This window comes from Lutjanus erythropterus, chromosome 15 (assembly GCF_056507025.1).
Source record: "Lutjanus erythropterus isolate fLutEry1 chromosome 15, fLutEry1.hap2, whole genome shotgun sequence".
NCBI lineage: Eukaryota > Metazoa > Chordata > Actinopteri > Lutjaniformes > Lutjanidae > Lutjanus > Lutjanus erythropterus.
This window is the reverse complement of record NC_139331.1, coordinates 34873738-34895917: the sequence shown is the minus strand read 5'-3', so window position 1 is coordinate 34895917 and position 22180 is coordinate 34873738. Positions and strand designations below refer to the sequence as shown.

General features: G+C 37.2%; 1 protein-coding gene across 1 annotated transcript in view; it reads left to right on the top strand.

The window, feature by feature from the left end:
- The first annotated feature begins 7832 nt into the window (after positions 1-7832).
- The window catches only part of trim54 (tripartite motif containing 54), a 33563-nt gene continuing 19215 nt past the window's right edge, over positions 7833-22180 (top strand). Inside the window, exons 1-5 of the mRNA XM_084737610.1 lie at positions 7833-8125; positions 8585-8763; positions 13576-13750; positions 15833-15928; positions 17146-17379. Coding sequence (XP_084593736.1) covers positions 7934-8125; positions 8585-8763; positions 13576-13750; positions 15833-15928; positions 17146-17379 — 876 coding nt within the window. The 5' untranslated portion in view covers positions 7833-7933. The remainder of the gene's footprint in view (positions 8126-8584; positions 8764-13575; positions 13751-15832; positions 15929-17145; positions 17380-22180) is intronic.

Here is a 22180-nt window from a genome sequence, read left to right as displayed (position 1 = left end):
TTGTACCTCTTACTTTCAGAACTACAGAAACCACCAACTCTAAAGTTACTTGATAATCTGTAAACTCAGGTCCAGATTCACTAAGACTGCATTGCAGGGACGATCTTTTTTTATTTTTCATTGAAGTCACATACTGAAAACAGCACTGAGCAAGCAACACATCATCTTTACTGGAAATTTCAGACACACTTGGATCTCGTTGGTAAGTCCTGCTGCATCTTTTTTCACCGTAAATCTACTTTTCACTGTCTTGAGTTTCCAGGACAGAAAACCCTCTCGCCCTGCTCCCTGACTTAAAGGTGACAGTGATGTGCCTTGAACAATAGTTGCAGCACTGACTGAACACTCTTAAACTCCTGACGCAACATTTAGGCGTCACCTGTACGTGTTTAGCATCATAACATCTATAATTAGAACTTAAGAACATAAAAACAGAGGTACATGACCATGACTGAGGAAAGAGACTTTATTTAATAGTCCATTTACTGATTTTGGTCATTTACTATTGCATTTCCCTGTGCAAACATTTAGTGAATCTGGATCATTGCTGCATGATGACCACGACCGTCTGAGATCTTTTGATGTGATCATGACTCCTGCAAAAGGTTTTACACACTCTAAAACAAACACATACATTTTCTTTGCACTGGTCTCAAGGTTTCACTCACTTTTATTTGACGTTTTCCCCTTTGGATCTGAAGTTAGAAAGGAGCTTTTCAACCATACATGGTTAGTGTTAGCGCTGCAGCTAACAATTAGCCTGAATTGTCAGCTCGTTACATTTCATTTCCTCTGTGGAGTTGGCAGATTCAAAGGACCCAGACTAGCTAACAATTATTTAATCTTCATCTTCATAGTGACAGAAAACAGTGAAAAAATGTGTGTAACAGTTTCCCAGAGCCCAATGTGACGTGTTCAGACGAGAGATTTCTATTTCTGTCATAAAAGACAGATTGAAGCAGTAAGTTGTCACAGTTTAGAAGCTGGAAACGGAGAATGTTGGGGATTTTTGACTCAAAGTGACTTAAATGATTGATCGATCCCATGTGGAGTTGTTGCCACAGTTTGTGACAACTTGTATCAGGACATAAGTTGATGCAGCACGGTACTAAATTTTGTTGACTGACCTGTTTAAGCCTGTAGGTCGGTGACAGACTGTGTTAAGAGTCTTTGTCTTAAGAGATTTTTTTTACAGAAGCTAAGAACAGTCATGTGTCCCATTTTACTTTTTTTTAAAATGCCATTTATTACAAGATTGCAAATAGATGGCTTGTTTTCTTGTGACAGCAGCTTAATTTGTCTTTATCTTGACAAAACAAAGGGCAGATTTCTAAAGAAAATGAGATTTTTTTATCACGAGGAAACTATTTCTGTTTTCTCAAGGTCACGGGATAATTATGGAGAACTGGAAAATGAGTATATGGTTCATCTGACATTTCAGCCTTTAAGATCTCTGTCATGCAATACAGTTTCTGCTTTTGTTGCATCTTGAGTGAAGTACTGTCTGATCAGTAATTGATACTGATCAGCTTAAATCAGTCGTTACAGTTGTCAAGACGCCATCTTTCCATGCTGCCCTGGCTCTCCTTATCTCTGATTAAAAGAAAAAAAAAATTTTTTTGAAAAATTATCAAGATAACAAAGCTTGTTTTCTTGAGATAATTAAATAATAAACTTGGTTTCAGTAACAGCATTAAAATATAACTGCAAGCACAGATGATCTTGGCTTCTGTAGTTTTCCCCGTCTGTTTTAATTTAATCAGATTAATTAGCTGCTCTGATTCATCATTGCTGTTTGATGTAAAATCAGACATCAGCCTCGATGTGGTCCAGCTCAGAAGGAACAAACTGTCCATGTGAACAGTGTTGGTTGGTGCAAAGCTAAGTGCAACTTTCCCTTCAAGTTTTCATCTTTAATCACTTTCTACACAGGTGCTTCGATCGATCGAACACACTTTACTTCTGGATCCTGACGATTATTAATTTGTGCCACTTTAGCATCAAGTCACATACCGTGTTTTTAGTTATTTATTAATGTCTTGTAGTCAGCATTTCTAATTTGTTGACCTGTCTGAAACGCAACTTAAGTCAAGATGGAAACATTTTCATGTCTACAGAACCACAGTTTAAAACGGTTCATCCACATCTGTCTGTCACAGGGTGATTAAACACTACTAAAGGAATAGTTTGACATTTTGGGAAATATACTTATTCACTTTCTTTCGTCTCTGCAGCGCTATACACCGTTTCCTCACATTTTCCCTTTCACAAAAATTGTGATTTACTTCTGGTTCTGCGATTTGGTTATCGCACTTTGCCATATTGTGATTATACTGTAATTGTGATTAACTGGGCAGCCCTACTTTCTAGACACGACCAGGATACATCAATCCTTAGCTAGAATTTTGATCTGTAGCAAAACACTAGCTCACTAGCTAGCAAATCTACGTCAACAGTTGGCTAGCTAGTTATAACTGATAGCTAATGTTAGCAAAATATTAGCTAATTGGCTAGCTGTCTGTATATTAGCTCGTTAGATAGCTAGTTAGCTTTGCTAACATTGGCTAATTCGAAATATGTCACTTTTACACATCAGTCATCGACATCTTTTAAAGTAATTTTTTTAAGAGCTTTTTGTTATTTTTTGTTTGTTTTTTGAGCCTTAGATCTCGGCCAGCTGTTTCCTTCTGTATCCAGTCTTTGTGCTAAGCTAAGCTAACCATCTGCTGCCTGTATCTTCATATTTATCGTACAAGAGAGTTGTATCGATCTTCTTGTCTAAAGGGCTGGCCAGAAAGTAAAAAAAGCATATTTCCCAAACTATTCCTTTAAAACAGACTCATTTAAACACAACGCAAGTTTGTTGTTGTTTTTTAAATACTTTCAGATTGTTTACTTCAGCCATTTGGATGTCAATAGGTTTACGTGCTGTGGAAACTTGCTGTCTAGTGCGGAGTGCTGTTGCTTGTAGGTGATTTCTTTTTTCTTTTGGTAATTTTTAATTGCAGTGTTTTCCCTGTCTGTTGGCAGCGTGAAGTTTAAAGGCCAATTCCTTTGTTTTTCCTCCCACAATAAATAAATGCCAGAGTGTCTGTGTGTCGGGCTGAGGCTTAAAATGCACTGTTGAAAAGCAAAGACAAAATACTACAGTTAAACTCCTGAATATTACCTGGTGAACTGCAATACACTAATATAGACCTACACGTAGGACCAGCAGCCTCACGCTCTTTATTTCATTTTGTGAATTATAAACCAGCTCAGACGAACATCTCCATCACTTAATTTCGGCTCCGTCTGTTCGATGGATCACACGTCGGCTCATTTTTCTCAGAGGAACCGTCTGTGAACTTGAAGGTCGTCATTTCAGCTCATCAGAAGCCAAAACCTGCTACTTCAAGTGTCCCATAACATGTCAGGAATAATTATTTTTTTGTGTCTCTCTTCAGATCTTCTTAAATCACTTGTGTGTAAAATCGATGAGGCCATAGAGCACTGAAAGAAGACATATTATTTATTATTTTTGTAATTGTTGTAAATAACTCATAAAGCAGAAAAATAACCGACAAAATTCCTAATTGTTAATGGACATGTTTTATGAATTAATGTCTGTTTTAACAGTGTACATACATTTTTAATTTTTTTTTAATTTGTCACATAGAAATACCATGATTTGAATTTAATAATACTAAAAGGGTTGGTGGTGGATTGTTGGTCAGCTTGGGTTTTAAATGATGAACACGGACTCTAAAGTCATTTTACTGGTTTGATTGCTCCGTGCTAACCCGTTAGCCTAATGTGTGCTAAAACCGTTAGCATGCAGGACAGATGGACGATTTTGTCTCTGTGTTGTCCGTTGACCAGTGGGACAATCTCCCCAAACTGCTGTATGTCTCTTTGAGAGTGACGAGAAAATATTAAATTGGTCGTAAGATGAAGAATAGAAAATGACGAAGACATTTTATTAATGTAGATGAAGTTTTTTGGGGGGTGTGTGTCACTCAGTGTTGTGGTTCCCTGTGGACGATCTGTAAATGAGTTATGATGAAATTCAACCAAATAAAAAAGGGGGATTTTATAACTTTCTGTCTTATAGTTTGTTTTGTATTTGCACTGTGTTATTGGCTTTTTTTTTTTTTTTTTTTTTTTTTTTTTTTTTTAACTGCATTTGCCTAAAAAGATTAACGTTTATTAAGTATATTCTATATTTATGTTGTCAACAATGAAAACACCAAAACCAGCCATGTGTTTTCCTGTGTGGCACTCAGTCACAACCTCAGGTGTAAAATCTTTTTAAAACAGCTCACAAATATGAAGAATTTATAGTTTCATTTTTTTAAAAAGCTGCAGTAATTTCCAAAAATAGCTGCACACTGCAGTTTTTTAACAAATGATACTCAAACTGGAGGAAATTGTGTATTTTCCGGTGCTGTTTTCAGCAGATTAATCCACATTTGGTGCTCTAGTGAGTATTTGGGGCAACAGTGTGGCTCACTCATGTGTTTTTAATTATTTTTGGATGACAGTGGAGCTCTGCAGCACATTGTTTGTAGGCTTAAAGTGAGTCTTAAAATTCTTCTCCAATTGTAAAAATGTGTAGCATATACACCAAATATTGTCCACGAAAATGTGTTGTAGCTTATGTCTGCATGGGCGTCATAATGTCTAATTATTGTTATAAAGCATTAAGCAATCCTTCAAAGATTTCACCGGCTGTTTGTGGGATTGTTGCAGCCTAAAATGCCTGATTTCATTGCAGCTTTTCTAAAAAATTCTGATGCATGTTGCCATGTTTTTAGGCAAAAAAAGTTGTTCTTTTTTTATAATTCATTAGAAATGAAAAGCATTCTCTTCCAGGGAGAATAAAACCACATTCTGTAGTGATTCCTCTAAATAACGTGACCAAAAAGGCTCAGGATTACAACATTTCTGACAAAATTTGCTTTTGTGAATGAAGAAGTGCACCTGGAGGGTATTTCACAACAAAGCAAAATCATTTTGGAGCTCAAACTCAAAAACACCACAAAATTATAAAATATAAAAGAGCACAGAGCGTTGATAAATCTCAGCAACAATAACAAACCCTGTACTCTTTCTGATACCCATGACAAAATAAAAAAGACGAACATTCTTGTATGACATTTGCGTAGCAGACTCCTATGATCGGTGGAACTTGAAGGACTGATTCCTCAAACATTTCCATGGTAAAAACTGAAACTGTTGATGTAATAGAAATAGAAATCTAAAAATAACAGTAATTTGATAAAATAAACAAATAACTCAACCAAATTAATGCAAATAATAAATCTTGAATCTAAAAAAACTTGACTTTAGAATATCACACCAATGCAAAAAGGAGAATCTGCCCTTTTTTTAAAAAACTACATTATTCTACTCATTATTTCCACTGTGCAGTTACAGTGCTATTAAAGGGTTAACTATTATTATACATAGCTATAAGCACAGTATGACACATAAGTATGTTTATAATGCATTATAGACATGGGCGTCATAGAAAATGTTACTGAATTTGCAGAACAAGACTAATTCTGAGCCATCCATTTTATCAACAACTCTGTCAAATATTGCAGATCATCATATTCATTTTGCTCTGTGAGATTGTGAAATATCTTTTTGATTGAAGAACAGCTTCAGTCTGGATCTTTTGAACTCCGTATGATGCTGATGATGCTTCAATTATTAAAAAAAAAAATACACTTACCATAATGATATTAAACTGCTGAACTGCAACAAGTACAATAATGTACAGTATAATTTTTGGACAACTTTGGAGCTCTGTGGCACAGAGGAATGTGATACATCAAGCTCTGATACACATTTTATAGCTGTGTAATAATTAGAAGCATCAGTTCATTGTTGACAAAAGAAAAATAAGCAGAACAGCTGCTTCAGTCTCTGTGGCTCTGATGCACGATGACGAGCTGTAAAAAGAAGCTGAATATGTGAGTGTTGGTATGTTTAGCTTACTCTGCAGCAGCCCTCCCCTCCACAGCCTATAAATAGTCCAGTAATCTCATTAATAGCTTTACTCTACTTAGCCGACTCCATTCTGTTGATTAGCAAAATACCTCGTGTGTTTGGTCGCCGGGAACTGACCTCACCGCCACTTCCTGTTCATTATCAGGGAGCTGACGGAGGTCAGAGGGCAGGAGCGGGGACAGCAGGAGAAAGTGTCACTGGGTCACGACGAGGATTAGGTCCATATGTTTTATTTCAGATGGAATCTGTGGAATACAATTCAGTTTAATTACACATTTATTATGTAATCCAGTCGACCTCAGTCTGACTTCTTGAATGAGATGTTTTAATAGGATTACATGGCTTCACTTATTTCTGCCCTGAAATATAAAAAAAATGCATTACATAATTAATCCATTCATTCATTTGTTAATTCATTCATTAGCTGGGTGGCTGAGGTTATGTGTTTGATCCTGTTTGTTTCTCAGCAAAAACTGATTTTAAGGAAATTTGGTGCAAAGTTGAAAGTTTCTGCAAGAAGATTATTTTTTGGTGTTTCTCCAGGAATTTTAGGATTAGGATTTTTATGAATTCTAATCCATATTATTAATAATATATCTAGGGCTGAAACTAATGATTATTTTCATTGTCGATTAATCTGTTGGTTATTTTCTTGATTATTCAATTAATTAATCCTGTCACAGTCTTTGAAAAATAGATTTTAATTTTTCAAATGACAAGATTGAAACCCAACATTCATTCCATCTAATTTAGATAAAAACTTAAACACATTTATTTTTATCTTTGTATTTAATTTCATTATTTTTCTTTATTTTAAAAATTAAAATTAAAGGGCTGCTGTTATGCTGCAATTATGGCGCTCTCTTTCTGGCAGCGTTGTCTTGCAGCGCTGGTTTGAAACTCTGAAACGGAGAGTTTGTATCTTTGCAGACCGGAGATTTGACAGGGGTGTGGCAGCTGTTGGCCAATCGGAGCCTTACCTGTCCTCCTTAATTCAGCTAATCATGTTTCTCATAGGAGAAAGATGAGGTGTGACATTAGCAGGCATTAGCATCTCTGTAGGACTGTTAGTATGCCACTGTATTATATTTTTTAAGGCGAGACAGTAAAGTGTGACTTTGGTTAATCCAAAGTAACTAAGAACCTCATACAAAACCTTAAACCTTAAAATAATCCAAACTATCCCTTTAAGCTCCTTTTACCTAAACAAGTGATTTTTGACTTTGTTAGCCCTTAGAAACAAGCAAATATGGTTCAGACAGGCTAAAGCAGATGAGAAGTTGGTGAGAAGTTAGCTAGGGTCTAGCTATCTAAACAAAACAGGTTTTTCATCGAAAACTTCCTTGTTTCTGACAAACTGTTGTGACAAACAGAAGTCTAAGTAGAGAAATGGGGGTAGCTGTTTATTCTGAAGTGCTAATGACCACAAACATGGCGGCCAGAGGTTGCATTATGGCGCCATGATCCCCTCTTTAGTATCAGTGTTCATAAAAACATTATCATGTGAACCCTGGTGCTGATCGCTGTCATGATCCTCTGCCCCGCCCGGACTCTCCGCAGTGGTCCGGCTGTGGAACGCAGTTTAGACAGTAACCCAAGACAGAACAAACCGAGGAGCTAAAAATACCAACAGTCAACAGTCCGGCTGCTGTGGGACTGAGACGGGGGGGCCGGGGAGGGTCTTTACATGGGGGTTAGACAAACTGACAGAGGGGTAAAGGGATGGACAGCTGAGGGGGAAGAGACTGTAAGAGCTAGAACAGAAGACGGAGAGAAAATATGACTAAAAACGGCAGCAACAACAACTTTTTAAGAGTAGAAAAAGTCAAGACTGATTGAATTCAAGAGAAAAGAGCTAGAAGACCCTCCACTTTGTGTTTCTCTGCTCGTTATTGTTCTGTCTTCTCTGATATTTCCCTCGCCGTCCCTGGAGCTGATGAACTTTGCTCTCGGCTTCAAGCCTCCATCGGCGGGCAGCTCGGGGCCCGGCGCCGGCAGAGGAGCCACGATGGAGAACCTGGAGAAGCAGCTGATCTGCCCCGTCTGCCTGGAGATGTTCTCCAAACCCGTCGTCATCCTGCCCTGCCAGCACAACCTCTGCCGCAAGTGTGCCAGCGACATCTTCCAGGTCAGACTGGGTCTGTTTTACAGGGTCATGGCGTTATCTGATCAGTTTCACGCCAAGAAATTTCAAACTGGCATAGTATTTTTAATTTATTTCAAATGACCAGGATAGTTCAGTAAAAAATAGTAGAAATTCTGACATAAAAAGTCAATTATGAACTAAAAAAGTCAAAATTATGAGGCAAAAAGTCGAACTTATGAGATAAAAAGTGGTAGTTATAAGAAAAAAATGGTATTTGCAAGATTTAACATAGTTACTGAGCTAATGCTCATCTAATGTTAACTTTATAAATCAGTGTGGCTGGAAACTGTCTTGAATTGTTTAGGACTTGAAACTCAAAGGTCAGGACTTGGAACTTTAGTCCAAAGACTTGAGACTCGCAAAACGATTCGATCCTTTCTCTGGTATTAGATAATAAATCTGAATGAGACTTCAGTTAATGTCCCTCGTCTCTGTCTGCAGTCAGCGAACCCTCTGTGGCAGTCCCGCAGCTCCTCCAGCACGGCTGTCAGTGGCAGTCGGTTTCGCTGTCCGTCGTGCCGCCATGAGGTAGTGCTGGACCGCCATGGAGTCTACGGTCTGCAGAGGAACCTACTGGTGGAGAACATCATAGACCTTTACAGACAGCAGGAGTCCTCCAGGTGAGTGAGTGTGTGTGGGTGCTGACCTGTATAACTACATTTGTGGGGTCCAAAAACTGAGAAACAACATGACTCACGAGGTCCGACCAGCTTTGTGGGGACCAAAACACTTGATCCTACAAGTTAAAGTTGTTTGAGGGTTCAGAGTTGGTTTTAGAGGTTTTAGGGTTAGAATTAAGTTTCGGTGAGGGTTAAGGTGACAGTAACGAGCAAGGAAATGCATTATGTCAATGACGGGACTCCACATATAACAACACAAGTCTGTGTGTGTAGTAAGAAATAAATGTTAAGAAAAAGGGGTAATACTTTATTTTAAACACCCCCCTATGTATCAAAAATTACAAAAAAATACTCCAAAATACAGAGATATAAGCGCTGAAAATGCAAGAACCCATAAATTAACACTAGATAATGGTTAAGAAATAAGCAGTCAGAATGGTCAAGAACCCAGATATTAACATCAAACATGATTTAGAACCTTGATATTGATGCAGTAAAGAGTTAAGAACTGGCTGAAAGCCGCCAGTAAGAATCTTCTACTGGGCGTTGTGGCCTAGAGAGGCTCTCCAGGAGTTTGTTTGTTTTAAGGTCTGACATGACCGTCCTGTGATTATACAAGTTTTTTTTTTTTTTTGGAACTTTTGTGTTGCCCCTATTTATCATTCGTAAGCACTTTATAAACATTTAATAAATGATTTATATCTGACTATGTTGTGGTTTCAAGATTTAAACAACATTAGATTAAGACTTAAGAACATTAAAAAAAATAGATGCTACTTCTGATGATCATTTAAAATGATATCACTTGAACATTCAGCCATAAAAAATCTGTATTTTTTTCTTTTTCCCCAGATGTTCTCAGTATTTATGTCACATCATCAGCTTTAGCAAGAAAAAGTCTTAATATAGAATCTGACTGCATGTTATTGTAATATGTGGAACAACCAATAGAGGGCAGTGTTGTATTCCAGTACAGTTTACAGCCTGTCTTTGACACTACTGAGTTCAGAAAAGTTCACAGTAGTCATTTTTAAATTATATATTAATGATATACAGTTGTTTTAAAGGGGGAAACATCATGAATGGATAATTTTCTGAGCCTTTTTTAAATTAATTGTTGTTTGCGTTTGAATAATAACTAACTGTTCATTTTCTTCTGAGTTTTCACTCGTTATTATTCACTATGACAGGTTTTTATTTATTGTAAAAACAAGGGGTGCTGTTGGTGGAGCTTCATGTGCTGAAACTGTTAGTCCTCTGAGATTCTTATTCTGAGCTCAATGAAGTCTCATCTGTTTCTCCTAAACCTTTAAGAGAGACGGAAAAAAAGCACAAAACAAAAGACAAATTTAAGATCAGTGGAGTGAGACAGAAACATTTTAAGGTCTTCGGTTGGTCTTGGGCTGAGACAAAACAAAGGCTATTTCTCGGGAGCAGAAAGTGGCTATAGTCGAGTTCTTATTTTGAACTTTTCCTTTCCTCTCTGTGGGTTTGATTCCAGCCTGTGGTCCTTTGCTGCACGTCATCACGTCACTCTCTCCCTCCTTTCCTGTCTTCTCTACAGCTGTCCTATCATGTAAAGGCACAACAAAAGCCTGAAGAAATTTAAATAAAAACAAAAATCTAAAGCTACAACAAGATTAAAGAACTTTATTGTCATCGTGAAAGCACAACAAACTGTAATGTGTCATCCTCAATACATATTTACAAAGAATAAATAGACAAAAAAGATTAAAAAAATAGGCAATATAAAGTATAAAGTACAAGTATTGAGGGTATAAAAGCATTCATCAGTAATATACAGTATAAGGTGTGATGGTGTGACAGATGGAGTTGTTGGGTGTTGAATGACGTGTAGCTCAGCATCATTAACCAACAAATTTTGTTGCTTTTGTTTGTAGATCAAGAGGTGAAATCGAGCATCAGTCCCGACAGCTGCTGAACTCAGTGAAATATTTGTGGCCATTTTTCGTGTGCAGCCTCTTAATTTTGTGTTTTCCCCTCCAGGTGATGAATTCCATTTTATATATATGTATATTTGCATTTTGATGCGCTGGTTGTTGACGTCAAGTGATAAACATAAACGTGTGTGCATGGAAAACATACTGGACAGGAGCAGAATGTCAGCGACAAAATAAAATATAGAATGACTGAGTTTTTACAGATCATTTGAAAAGATTTAAAGTGTTGTGATGACGTGGCAGGTAACTACTGATGCTCTCATTTTGGTCAGACACAAAATTAAGGGGGAAAATTGTATTTTGTTTGAGTAAAAAAATAACTTGACAGTCTGTGCTTTCCAATACCCATACTACCATACTGCTTAGTGTGCCAGAAGAAGATTTAGTATGTCCCAGTACATGAAGTGTGCCAAAAATACCAGGATATCCTTTTGCAGTGTGCAAGCCAGCATGGTCTTCTGGATATTCTGACCCACAATCCTTTGAGATGGGTGTATGTCCAAGAGGGTCAAAGTTCAAGATTGAAGAATAGTTGAAGAATAGGGAAGCACAGTGTCCCAATGGTGTGTATACAGCATGCAACAGTACATACTTTGTACTGCTGAATGCAGGGCGGCTGCAGTACAAACTAAAGGTAAAAAGAAAAAAGTATGTGAGTATTTTTGCTATTAGCAGTGTGACCTGCTGATTATGTCCATTTATATGTTTGCATCCGGTCTTCTTAAATACTGTAGAGGTATACTGCAAGTTAGACAGTGACCTGAGGAGCCTCATTCTGTAAGCATTTATGGATGAGTTTAAAATTGGCAAAGTTAATGAAATGATCAAAACTTAACATATTTAGTTTGTCAAAAACGTGGCAGTGATGTGATCTTATTGGCTTCCTGTCCAAATCTTTAATTTCTCGATTGTATATCATCCAAAGAGGCTTGGCTGTTGTAGATGAAAAAAAATCCTAGCATGCATTAAACTGTTTGCAGCATGCTTTAAAATACAATTTGTTCTCTGAACTCTACTGCTGTTTATAAATTTGCAGAAAAAGTGAAATGTTCCATATGGAAGCCTCTTCAGTCCATCTGTGTCTGTTTTATAAGCGTAGACACGTACTATAACTCTACAGTGATATTTAAGTCGTCCTCAGTGTAGATTAGTCACTTTCACTCTAAAATAGCGGCTCAGTGAGTCACTGGTAAAGAAGAGAGATGTTGGCATTCATTAGAGACAGAAGGACAGGACTCCCCTCATTATCTGTGTGGGCTAAAACAGGCGTGATTGTTCACAGGGGGGTTCACAAATGTTTTCTAACTTGTAGCATCTCATCATTTTTTCTTTTTATGTGTGGAAAAATTTTCTCATTACTTAATCATCATTTCTGTGAGAGACAATGCAAAGGACAATGCATTGCATAAATGTTGACTTCCGTTAAATAGGGCGTTGCTTTTTAGGACGGTCCAGTGCCACTTCTGTCCCAACTGCCTACTTGGACTAAATCACATATATTTTCTTTTTACTTTTAGTACACTTTGCAGCAGCCCTTACAAAGTAAAGTGCAAACTGGTGCATGCAGTATGCATAAAACTGGGATGCTACCTTGCCTTGAACCTTCATCCATCCATCGCTGTCCGTAATGCAAAACTTGGAGTAAAAAGAAAAATTATTATATAGATGGCTGCAGGATAATGTAGGCCATGATAATGAATTGGCAGCTGTGTGTGTGCTGTGCATGGTGGTATATCGTTCTTTATTTAAATGTGATCCTACGAATTATCCTCATTTTTACTAAATGTATCTGTAATCTAAACTGTAACTATAATGGAATACAGTTACTTTTTTGTACCCAGATGTAATCTGTTACTCCCCAAGCCTGTACATTGTACAATGGCAGTGACAAATCTGATGGGAGTTTGGCGTAAAACCATAGAGCAGCATCTCTCAAATGTTAAGAGGCACACTGGTGTTCCATGAGTAAACTATACAAAAAGTACAACTCTACAAAAAGTTGTGAATCAATATTTAATTTACTATATCTGCACTTTGTATGCACTCACTTCCCAATACAGCAGCAAATTCTATACCCGAAAAATTTCTTTTAAAAACCTTCTGTTAAGCAAACCATGTTTTTCCTGTTTGCACAGTGGCCACATGGTTTGACCCTAATTGACTGATTTTTTTTCCCCACCTGCAGTTCAGGAACTCTGCTGGTGATTGGCTTGTAATCACTGCCACGTTGGTTATGTTGATTATAAAACCTATTTTGCATGGATATCATTAAGTGTGTGTTGAGATTTTGGCTTGGACTTTGGTGTGCTTTGGGCTGAAAAAGTTTGAAAATCACTGCGATATAGAACATATACACTCATTATGTCCTTTGGATTATTTCTATGGGGAGCTGATGGAGCTATTATCAGCAGTGACAAACTCTTGATTCCCAGTTGGCAAAGAAACAACCGTCATCTCAGCCAAGATCTTCTGAGTTCTTCCATCATCCACTGACGTCAATACACGTCAGCATTAACAGAAATAAACTAAGCTGGTTAAACAATACAGACAAAGTTGCCAAGTCTTATGGACACTACGCCACTAAAGCATGAAAATCACATTATAAATTGGCCAAGTCTTCCTTCAAAGGCATTTTAATCACATAAGTGCATTAAAATGATGGCTAGTAGCATTATTTGCGCAAAGAATAAATATACTACTATTTGATTATTTGGTAAGTAAAACCCTGGATGAACTTCTGTGTTTGACTACACTTCACTTGAACTTTATAGATTCTTCAGATTATATTTTTAATTCTGAATTAAACTTTGGATTCCAAAACAAACATTTCACTACTACTTGTCTCTTCCAGACTTGTGGACATGAAGCCGGAGCAGCAGCAGCTGATGTGTGAAGACCACGACGAGGAGAAGATCAATATCTACTGCCTGTCCTGTCAGACGCCGACCTGCTCCATGTGCAAAGTGTTCGGGAAACACAAAGACTGTGATGTTGCACCGCTAAGCAGCGTTTATATGAGGCAGAAGGTAACAAACCAAAGTTAGCAACTTTGCATTTGTTATAACAAGGTGTCATTTTCTAACCAGTCATCTAAGGATGGGAATCAGGTTTGAAATGATGTGATCCATTAGAATTGTATGCCTCCAAGCTTATCAGTTCCTTCTATTGATGCTGGCATGTCCCCAATTACTCTCACTGTCTGAAGGGGGAGATAAAAGCTCTGCACTGCAGGTTTAACATCACTCCAGTCAAGTCAGCTTCACTTCACTTCATCTTATTTCACTTCACTGCACTTCTGCACCTCACTTCACTTTACTTCACTGCACCTTATTGTACTTCACTTCACCGAAGTTCACTTCACTTCACATAAGTTCACTGTACTGCACTGCAATTAACTGCGGCTCACTTCACTTTACATCACTGCACTTCACTGCACTGCATCTCACTTCACTTCACCTTATTGCACTTCACTGCACTTCTGCACCTCACTGCACTTCACTTTACTTCACTGCACTTAACCTGACTGAACTCCACTTCACCTCACTTCACTGCACTTTATTGCACAGTACTTCACTTCACATCACTGCACTTCACTTCACTTTACATCACTGCCAGACAAAGAAACAAAACAAAACCAGATGATTCAGAGACATGCAGTAGGTAGTCGGTTCTGTGTGTTGGAAGTGAGCTGGCAGCTTTCTGAGCAGCAGAGCTTCCAACTAAAGCTGAAGCATCTCTAAAGGTCAAAGAGTGAATACAATAGTCTAAATATTTCTCAAAAAACAGAACATGTGCATGTGGGTGGGCGACCTCTTATAAGAGGTGACAGCCTTTATGTGTTTCTATTTTTAAGTGTTCCTCTTTCTCTCTTTCCTTTTCTGTGTCGATCCCAGTATTACTTTCCAATCTACAAACCGCGGTGAACACTGACGTACCACACGATGAAAATGCATAATCTATATAAGTTAATACTATATGCAACCACTGAAATCGGGACACACCTGAACACACCTGGCTGGTAAAGGGACAGTTCTCCAAAAAATCAGAGATACAGGCTTTCAGGTTTTTTGAGAATTTTGCAGCCAATGTAAGTTCTCCTACACACTTGGAAGGGGAGGGTGAGCAGTATTCAGTTGGTTCCAGTATTCAGTTGGTTCCAATGTACAAACTCACAGCTAAGTGCCACTAAATCCTACACACTAGTCCTTTAAGTATTAGTATTAGTAGTACTTGAGTAAATATAGTTACTTTCCATCACTGCACCTGATTATCTATCCATCTTAAGGTCAGTGATAACATACATTGTTTTGCAGAATATATCACATAAAAAACACTTTATTAACTCATTTGGACACGTGTGGACACACAAAGTCACACAAAGACAAAGTGCAGCAGCAGTGTTGTCATGCAGATGGCAGCGGCAGCATCCGCCATGTTATTGAGCAGTTGGCTTTGTTGACATTTCAGCGCCGGCCGCTCCATCTCTCACTCTGTCTCTGATTCACTCATCTGAAATTTAGATGAGGGTGACGAAAGATGTTGATCCTCTGTCTTTATGCAAAGGTTAAAAACAAAAGTCTGTGATTTATAGAGGTGAGAACATTTGTTCTACTACTAATAACACTTTAAGTGACAGAACTGTACAGACTGTAACCGGCTATAAAAATGTGCATGATGTCATTTAATACTCCAAAGATTCATGCTGATGACTCATGTTGTGCTTTAGGTGGTGACAGGCTTACTAACCAGAAAGTACTCGGAGTGCATTCCTCCACCAACACTGCACACTCCTCTAAATGTGTCTTTTTAATAACCAGAACCAGTGATCAATCTGCCAATAATTTTCCCCACTAATCAATAAGTTGTTTGTTCCATAAAATGTCATAAAATATTGATCAGTGTCAAGAGAGGGCCCTTGACAATTTTCACAGGTTTTGGTGCCATCATGGGTTCTCCTCCACGTTTAGAAGGGGAGGGTGAGGTGTTTGCAATCTACAATCTGACCACCAGATGTCACTAAATCCTTCACACACTGGTCCTTTAAGCTTCAATGATTTTCGGAGGAATGTTGGTGTTTTAACCTTCAGTGATGTCATGAATGTTTGCAGACGGAGCTGAGCGACGGCATCGCAAACCTGGTCGCCAGTAACGACCACATCCAGGCCGTCATCTCTCAGATGGAAGATATCTGCCGTTCTACAGAGGTGAGACACACGCTCTGAGAAATAAAGCTGCTAACTAGAACCATGGAGGGTTCCATAGTAGAACCCTGTTTGGTTCCTGGTAGAACCTTTTTAAATGTTCCACTTGGAACCCTTTCCCAGAGTTCTACCTAGAACCCAGCATAAAGGGTTATAACTATAACCATCTGTGAAAGGGTCCACACAGAGCCACAGTATAAGGGTTCTAGAGAGAACGCTTCTGTGGTGTGACAGTTCCACCCAGACCCTCTCTGTTCCAAGGGTTTCAGGTAGCAGGGACCCTTCTCATATTCCAAGAGTTTTATCTAGAACCCACCCAGAGGTTCCACTGAGAACCCTTTTATATTCCAAGCGTTTTATGTGGAACTCACCCAGGGGTTTCACTGAGAACATTTATATATTCCCATGATTTTAACTAGCACCTACCCAGGGGGTTCTACCGAGAACCCCCATTGTATAACCCTTTTAAATTCCACAGGTTTTATCTAGAACCCACCCAGAGGTTCCACTGAGAACATGTTTATAGTCCAAGGGTTTTTATCTAGAATTCACCCAGGGGATTCTACAGAGAACTCTTTTATAATCCACCCAGAGGTTCTACCAAGAACCCTTTTATATTCCAAGGGTATTATCTAGAACCCACACAGTGGTTCCACCAAGAACCTTTCTATATTCCCAGGGTTTCAGCTAGCACCCACCCAGGGGTTCTTCTGAGAACCCTTTTATATAACCTGTTTATATTCCATGGGTTTAATTTAGAAGAGGTTCCATCAAGAACCCTTTTATACTCCAAGGGTTTTACCCAGAACTCACCCAAGATTTTCTAACAAGAACTCTTTTGTATTCCAAGGGTTTCAACTAGAATCCACCCTGGGGGTTCTACTGAGAACTCTTTTGTCCTCCAAGGGGTCACCTGGAGGTGAGTAGAACCCACCTGGAGGTGGGTTCTAGATCTAGGTGGGAGAACCCTTTTAGGTTGTATATTTCCTGTCCAAAAGATCCATTGACAAAATAGTTCCTTAACAATCCTTGAGGAACTCTTTCTTCCAAAAAGAGTTCTTTGGATGAAAATAAGAAATTGAGTCCTTTGTCTTAGAACATGTGATCCAACTACAAACAAAGATCGTCAAACAATAAAGTTTCTTCTGTTTTGTAAAAAAAAAAAGTGTTTTGTGATCGGTTGCCTTTGCTGAGGTGAGTAATGTTCTGTCTGTTCTTAGGAGAACGGTCAGCGACAGAGAGAACAGCTGGCCAACCACTTTGACGGCCTGGTGGACGTTCTGGAGGAGCGGAAGCAGGAGCTGGTGGGAATCATCACCAAACAACAGGATGACAAACTCAAACACCTTCGATCCCTCATGCGTCGTCACGGCGACGACCTGGAGGCGGCGGTGACGCTGGTGGAGTCGGCCATCCAGTCGATGGAGGAGCCTCACATGCCTCTGTTCATACAGGTGAGGTGACTGCTGGAGGTGGACTTACGTGATTGGACAGACAGTGAACTTTGGGACCCAACTGATCTGAAAACAGTTTTGCCTCAGCATGGTTCTTATTTTAAAGGTTTATTCCAATGCTTTTTAGACTTTGTATCTTTAATTGCAATTAATTTAAGCCCAAGAAAAGTAGGTTCAGTGTATTCAAGTAAGCTCTGAAGAATTAAGAAACAGCATTTAGACCATTAAAGTGAGTTGTACCGAGAACATCGTCTCGTCTCTTTTTGTGTTTGAGGGAGTAGAGAGCTCGTTCTCATCTCACACTTCACGTGCTCCTCCTTTACATTCAAAGTTTCCTTCCACCCGTGGAGCCGCAGGTTTCAGTCGTCCTCCGGTCGTATCTGCTGCTGCAGCAGCTATTGATGATCAAGGGCTTTGTGTGCACAGCTGCAGGCTGAGGACGGAGACAGCAGCAGTAAGCCCAGCGGGGCGTCTCTGTGTCGGGCGCTCTGCTTCCACAAAACCCCCCCTGAGGACAGCTGGGTCTCTGGTCCTGCATACTTTTATCGACCAACACACACTACAAACACATGATTAATTCATACAGCTGCAGAGATAATGAAGAGCCAGTCTCTCCGGTGCACTGCATTGATCATCTGATTGATCGCATTGAGCACATACATGAACAAACATGTGTTTTAATGCAGAGAACATGCACACACACATTTTTTCTTATGTTTACAACAGTGGACTGATTTTAAATTGGAAGGATTAAAGGGATAGTTCAGATTATTTGAAGTCGGGCTCTATGAGATAATCATCCGTAGTCGGTGTATTACCTCACAGGTGAAGGCACTGGTTCCCAACCTTGGGTCCGAGCCCAGGAATTTCAGCAGCCACTTTTCTCTGAGCACCACTTCAGATAAAGTCATTACCTTCTTATATTATATTATATCATTACCTTTCAAAGACAACTGTCATGTTCTGCAAGGTAAAGTTACTGATTTTGCCAGAGGTGTCTGGTGACCTTGGAGAGTGTTTGACCCATATAACTTTAGTTTCCTATCAGAAAAGTCTGTCTGGCAGCAAGGTAAAGTGGTAAAAATATTGTAAATATAGCTTACACTTGATAAACTGATATTGATTTTTATAGGCAGACCCTTTTTCAGTGTTTAAAATACATTTTGCTGCGGACGCTGTCCACAGCAGGACATTGCTTAGCTTCCTACACCTGCGCTCCTGGTGATCCCTTTAACCTGAGTGTGCAATGTGCAGCACTTTTATTACATTAATTTAAAATTTCATTACATTTCACATCCTGGAAACATGCAGATTTTAGGTCTCATGTCATTGGATTCAGAGTGGCAGCCTGGTGCGCTGATGAAAACAAACTCCACGGTTACATCACGAGGGTTGGAATCCATTTACTTTGAACTTTCCAACTTTTCTGAACCACGTCTGCCAACATTAAGTCCCAGCTAACACGCCGTTTCAACAGGAAATACCTCAAACTAGGAAATTATAAGTCACAGTTTTGTCTGTTGTTTAACTTAATTTATTCTCAGGATTATGACAATGTCAAGAAAAGGTTCATGTATGTATGTATGTATGTATGTATGTATGGTCATATGTATGGTCATATGTATGGTCATATGTATGTATGTATGAATGTATGGTCATATGTATGTATGAATGTATGGTCATATGTATGTATGTATGTATGAATGTATGGTCATATGTATGTATGTATGAATGTATGGTCATATGTATGTATGTATGTATGTATGAATGTATGGTCATATGTATGTATGTATGTATGTATGAATGTATGGTCATATGTATGTATGTATGAATGTATGGTCATATGTATGTATGTATGTATGAATGTATGGTCATATGTATGTATGTATGTATGAATGTATGGTCATATGTATGTATGTATGTATGAATAAATGTATGGTCATATGTATGTATGTATGTATGAATGTATGGTCATATGTATGTATGTATGTATGTATGTATGAATGTATGGTCATATGTATGTATGTATGTATGTATGAATGTATGGTCATATGTATGTATGTATGTATGAATGTATGGTCATATGTATGTATGTATGTATGTATGTATGTATGAATGTATGGTCATATGTATGTATGTATGTATGTATGAATGTATGGTCATATGTATGTATGAATTTATGAATGTATGGTCATATGTATGTATGTATGTATGAATGAATGTATGGTCATATGTATGTATGTATGTATGAATGTATGGTCATATGTATGTATGTATGTATGTATGAATGTATGGTCATATGTATGTATGTATGTATGTATGAATGTATGGTCATATGTATGTATGTATGTATGTATGTATGAAGGTATGGTCATATGTATGTATGTATGTATGAATGTATGGTCATATGTATGTATGTATGTATGTATGAAGGTATGGTCATATGTATGTATGTATGTATGTATGAATGTATGGTCATATGTATGTATGTATGTATGTATGAATGTATGGTCATATGTATGTATGTATGAATGTATGGTCTTATGTATGTATGTATGTATGTATGTATGAATGTATGGTCATATGTATGTATGTATGTATGTATGTATGTATGTATGTATGAATGTATGGTCATATGTATGTATGTATGTATGTATGTATGACTGTATGGTCATATGTATGTATGTATGTATGTATGTATGTATGTATGTATGTATGAATGTATGGTCATATGTATGTATGTATGTATGTATGTATGTATGTATGTATGTATGTATGAATGTATGGTCATATGTATGTATGTATGTATGTATGAATGTATGGTCATATGTATGTATGTATGTATGTATGTATGTATGTATGAATGTATGGTCATATGTATGTATGTATGTATGTATGAATGTATGGTCATATGTATGTATGTATGTATGTATGAATGTATGGTCATATGTATGTATGTATGTATGTATGAATGTATGGTCATATGTATGTATATATGTATGTATGAATGTATGGTCATATGTATGTATGTATGTATGTATGTATGTATGTATGGTCATATGTATGGTCATATGTATGGTCATATGTATGTATGTATGTATGAATGTATGGTCATATGTATGTATGTATGTATGAATGTATGGTCATATGTATGTATGTATGTATGAATGTATGGTCATATGTATGTATGTATGTATGTATGTATGAATGTATGGTCATATGTATGTATGTATGTATGTATGAATGTATGGTCATATGTATGTATGTATGTATGTATGAATGAATGTATGGTCATATGTATGTATGTATGTATGTATGTATGTATGTATGTATGTATGAATGTATGGTCATATGTATGTATGTATGTATGAATGAATGTATGGTCATATGTATGTATGTATGTATGAATGTATGGTCATATGTATGTATGTATGTATGTATGAATGTATGGTCATATGTATGTATGTATGTATGAATGTATGGTCATATGTATGTATGTATGTATGAATGTATGGTCATATGTATGTATGTATGTATGAATGAATGTATGGTCATATGTATGTATGTATGTATGAATGTATGGTCATATGTATGTATGTATGTATGTATGAATGTATGGTCATATGTATGTATGTATGTATGTATGAATGTATGGTCATATGTATGTATGTATGTATGTATGTATGAATGTATGGTCATATGTATGTATGTATGTATGTATGTATGAATGTATGGTCATATGTATGTATGAATGTATGAATGTATGGTCATATGTATGTATGTATGTATGAATGAATGTATGGTCATATGTATGTATGTATGTATGAATGTATGGTCATATGTATGTATGTATGTATGTATGAATGTATGGTCATATGTATGTATGTATGTATGTATGTATGTATGACTGTATGGTCATATGTATGTATGTATGTATGAAGGTATGGTCATATGTATGTATGTATGTATGAATGTATGGTCATATGTATGTATGTATGTATGTATGTATGAAGGTATGGTCATATGTATGTATGTATGTATGTATGAATGTATGGTCATATGTATGTATGTATGTATGAATGTATGGTCATATGTATGTATGTATGTATGTATGAATGTATGGTCATATGTATGTATGTATGTATGTATGTATGTATGAATGTATGGTCATATGTATGTATGTATGTATGTATGTATGTATGTATGAATGTATGGTCATATGTATGTATGTATGTATGTATGTATGTATGAATGTATGGTCATATGTATGTATGTATGTATGAATGTATGGTCATATGTATGTATGTATGTATGAATGTATGGTCATATGTATGTATGTATGTATGTATGTATGTATGTATGAATGTATGGTCATATGTATGTATGTATGTATGTATGAATGTATGGTCATATGTATGTATGTATGAATGTATGGTCATATGTATGTATGTATGTATGTATGTATGTATGAAGGTATGGTCATATGTATGTATGTATGAATGTATGGTCATATGTATGTATGTATGTATGTATGAATGTATGGTCATATGTATGTATGTATGTATGAATGTATGGTCATATATATGTATGTATGTATGTATGAATGTATGGTCATATTTATGTATGTATGTATGTATGTATGAATGTATGGTCATATGTATGTATGTATGTATGAATGTATGGTCATATGTATGTATGTATGTATGTATGAATGTATGGTCATATGTATGTATGTATGTATGTATGAATGTATGGTCATATGTATGTATGTATGTATGTATGTATGAATGTATGAATGTAT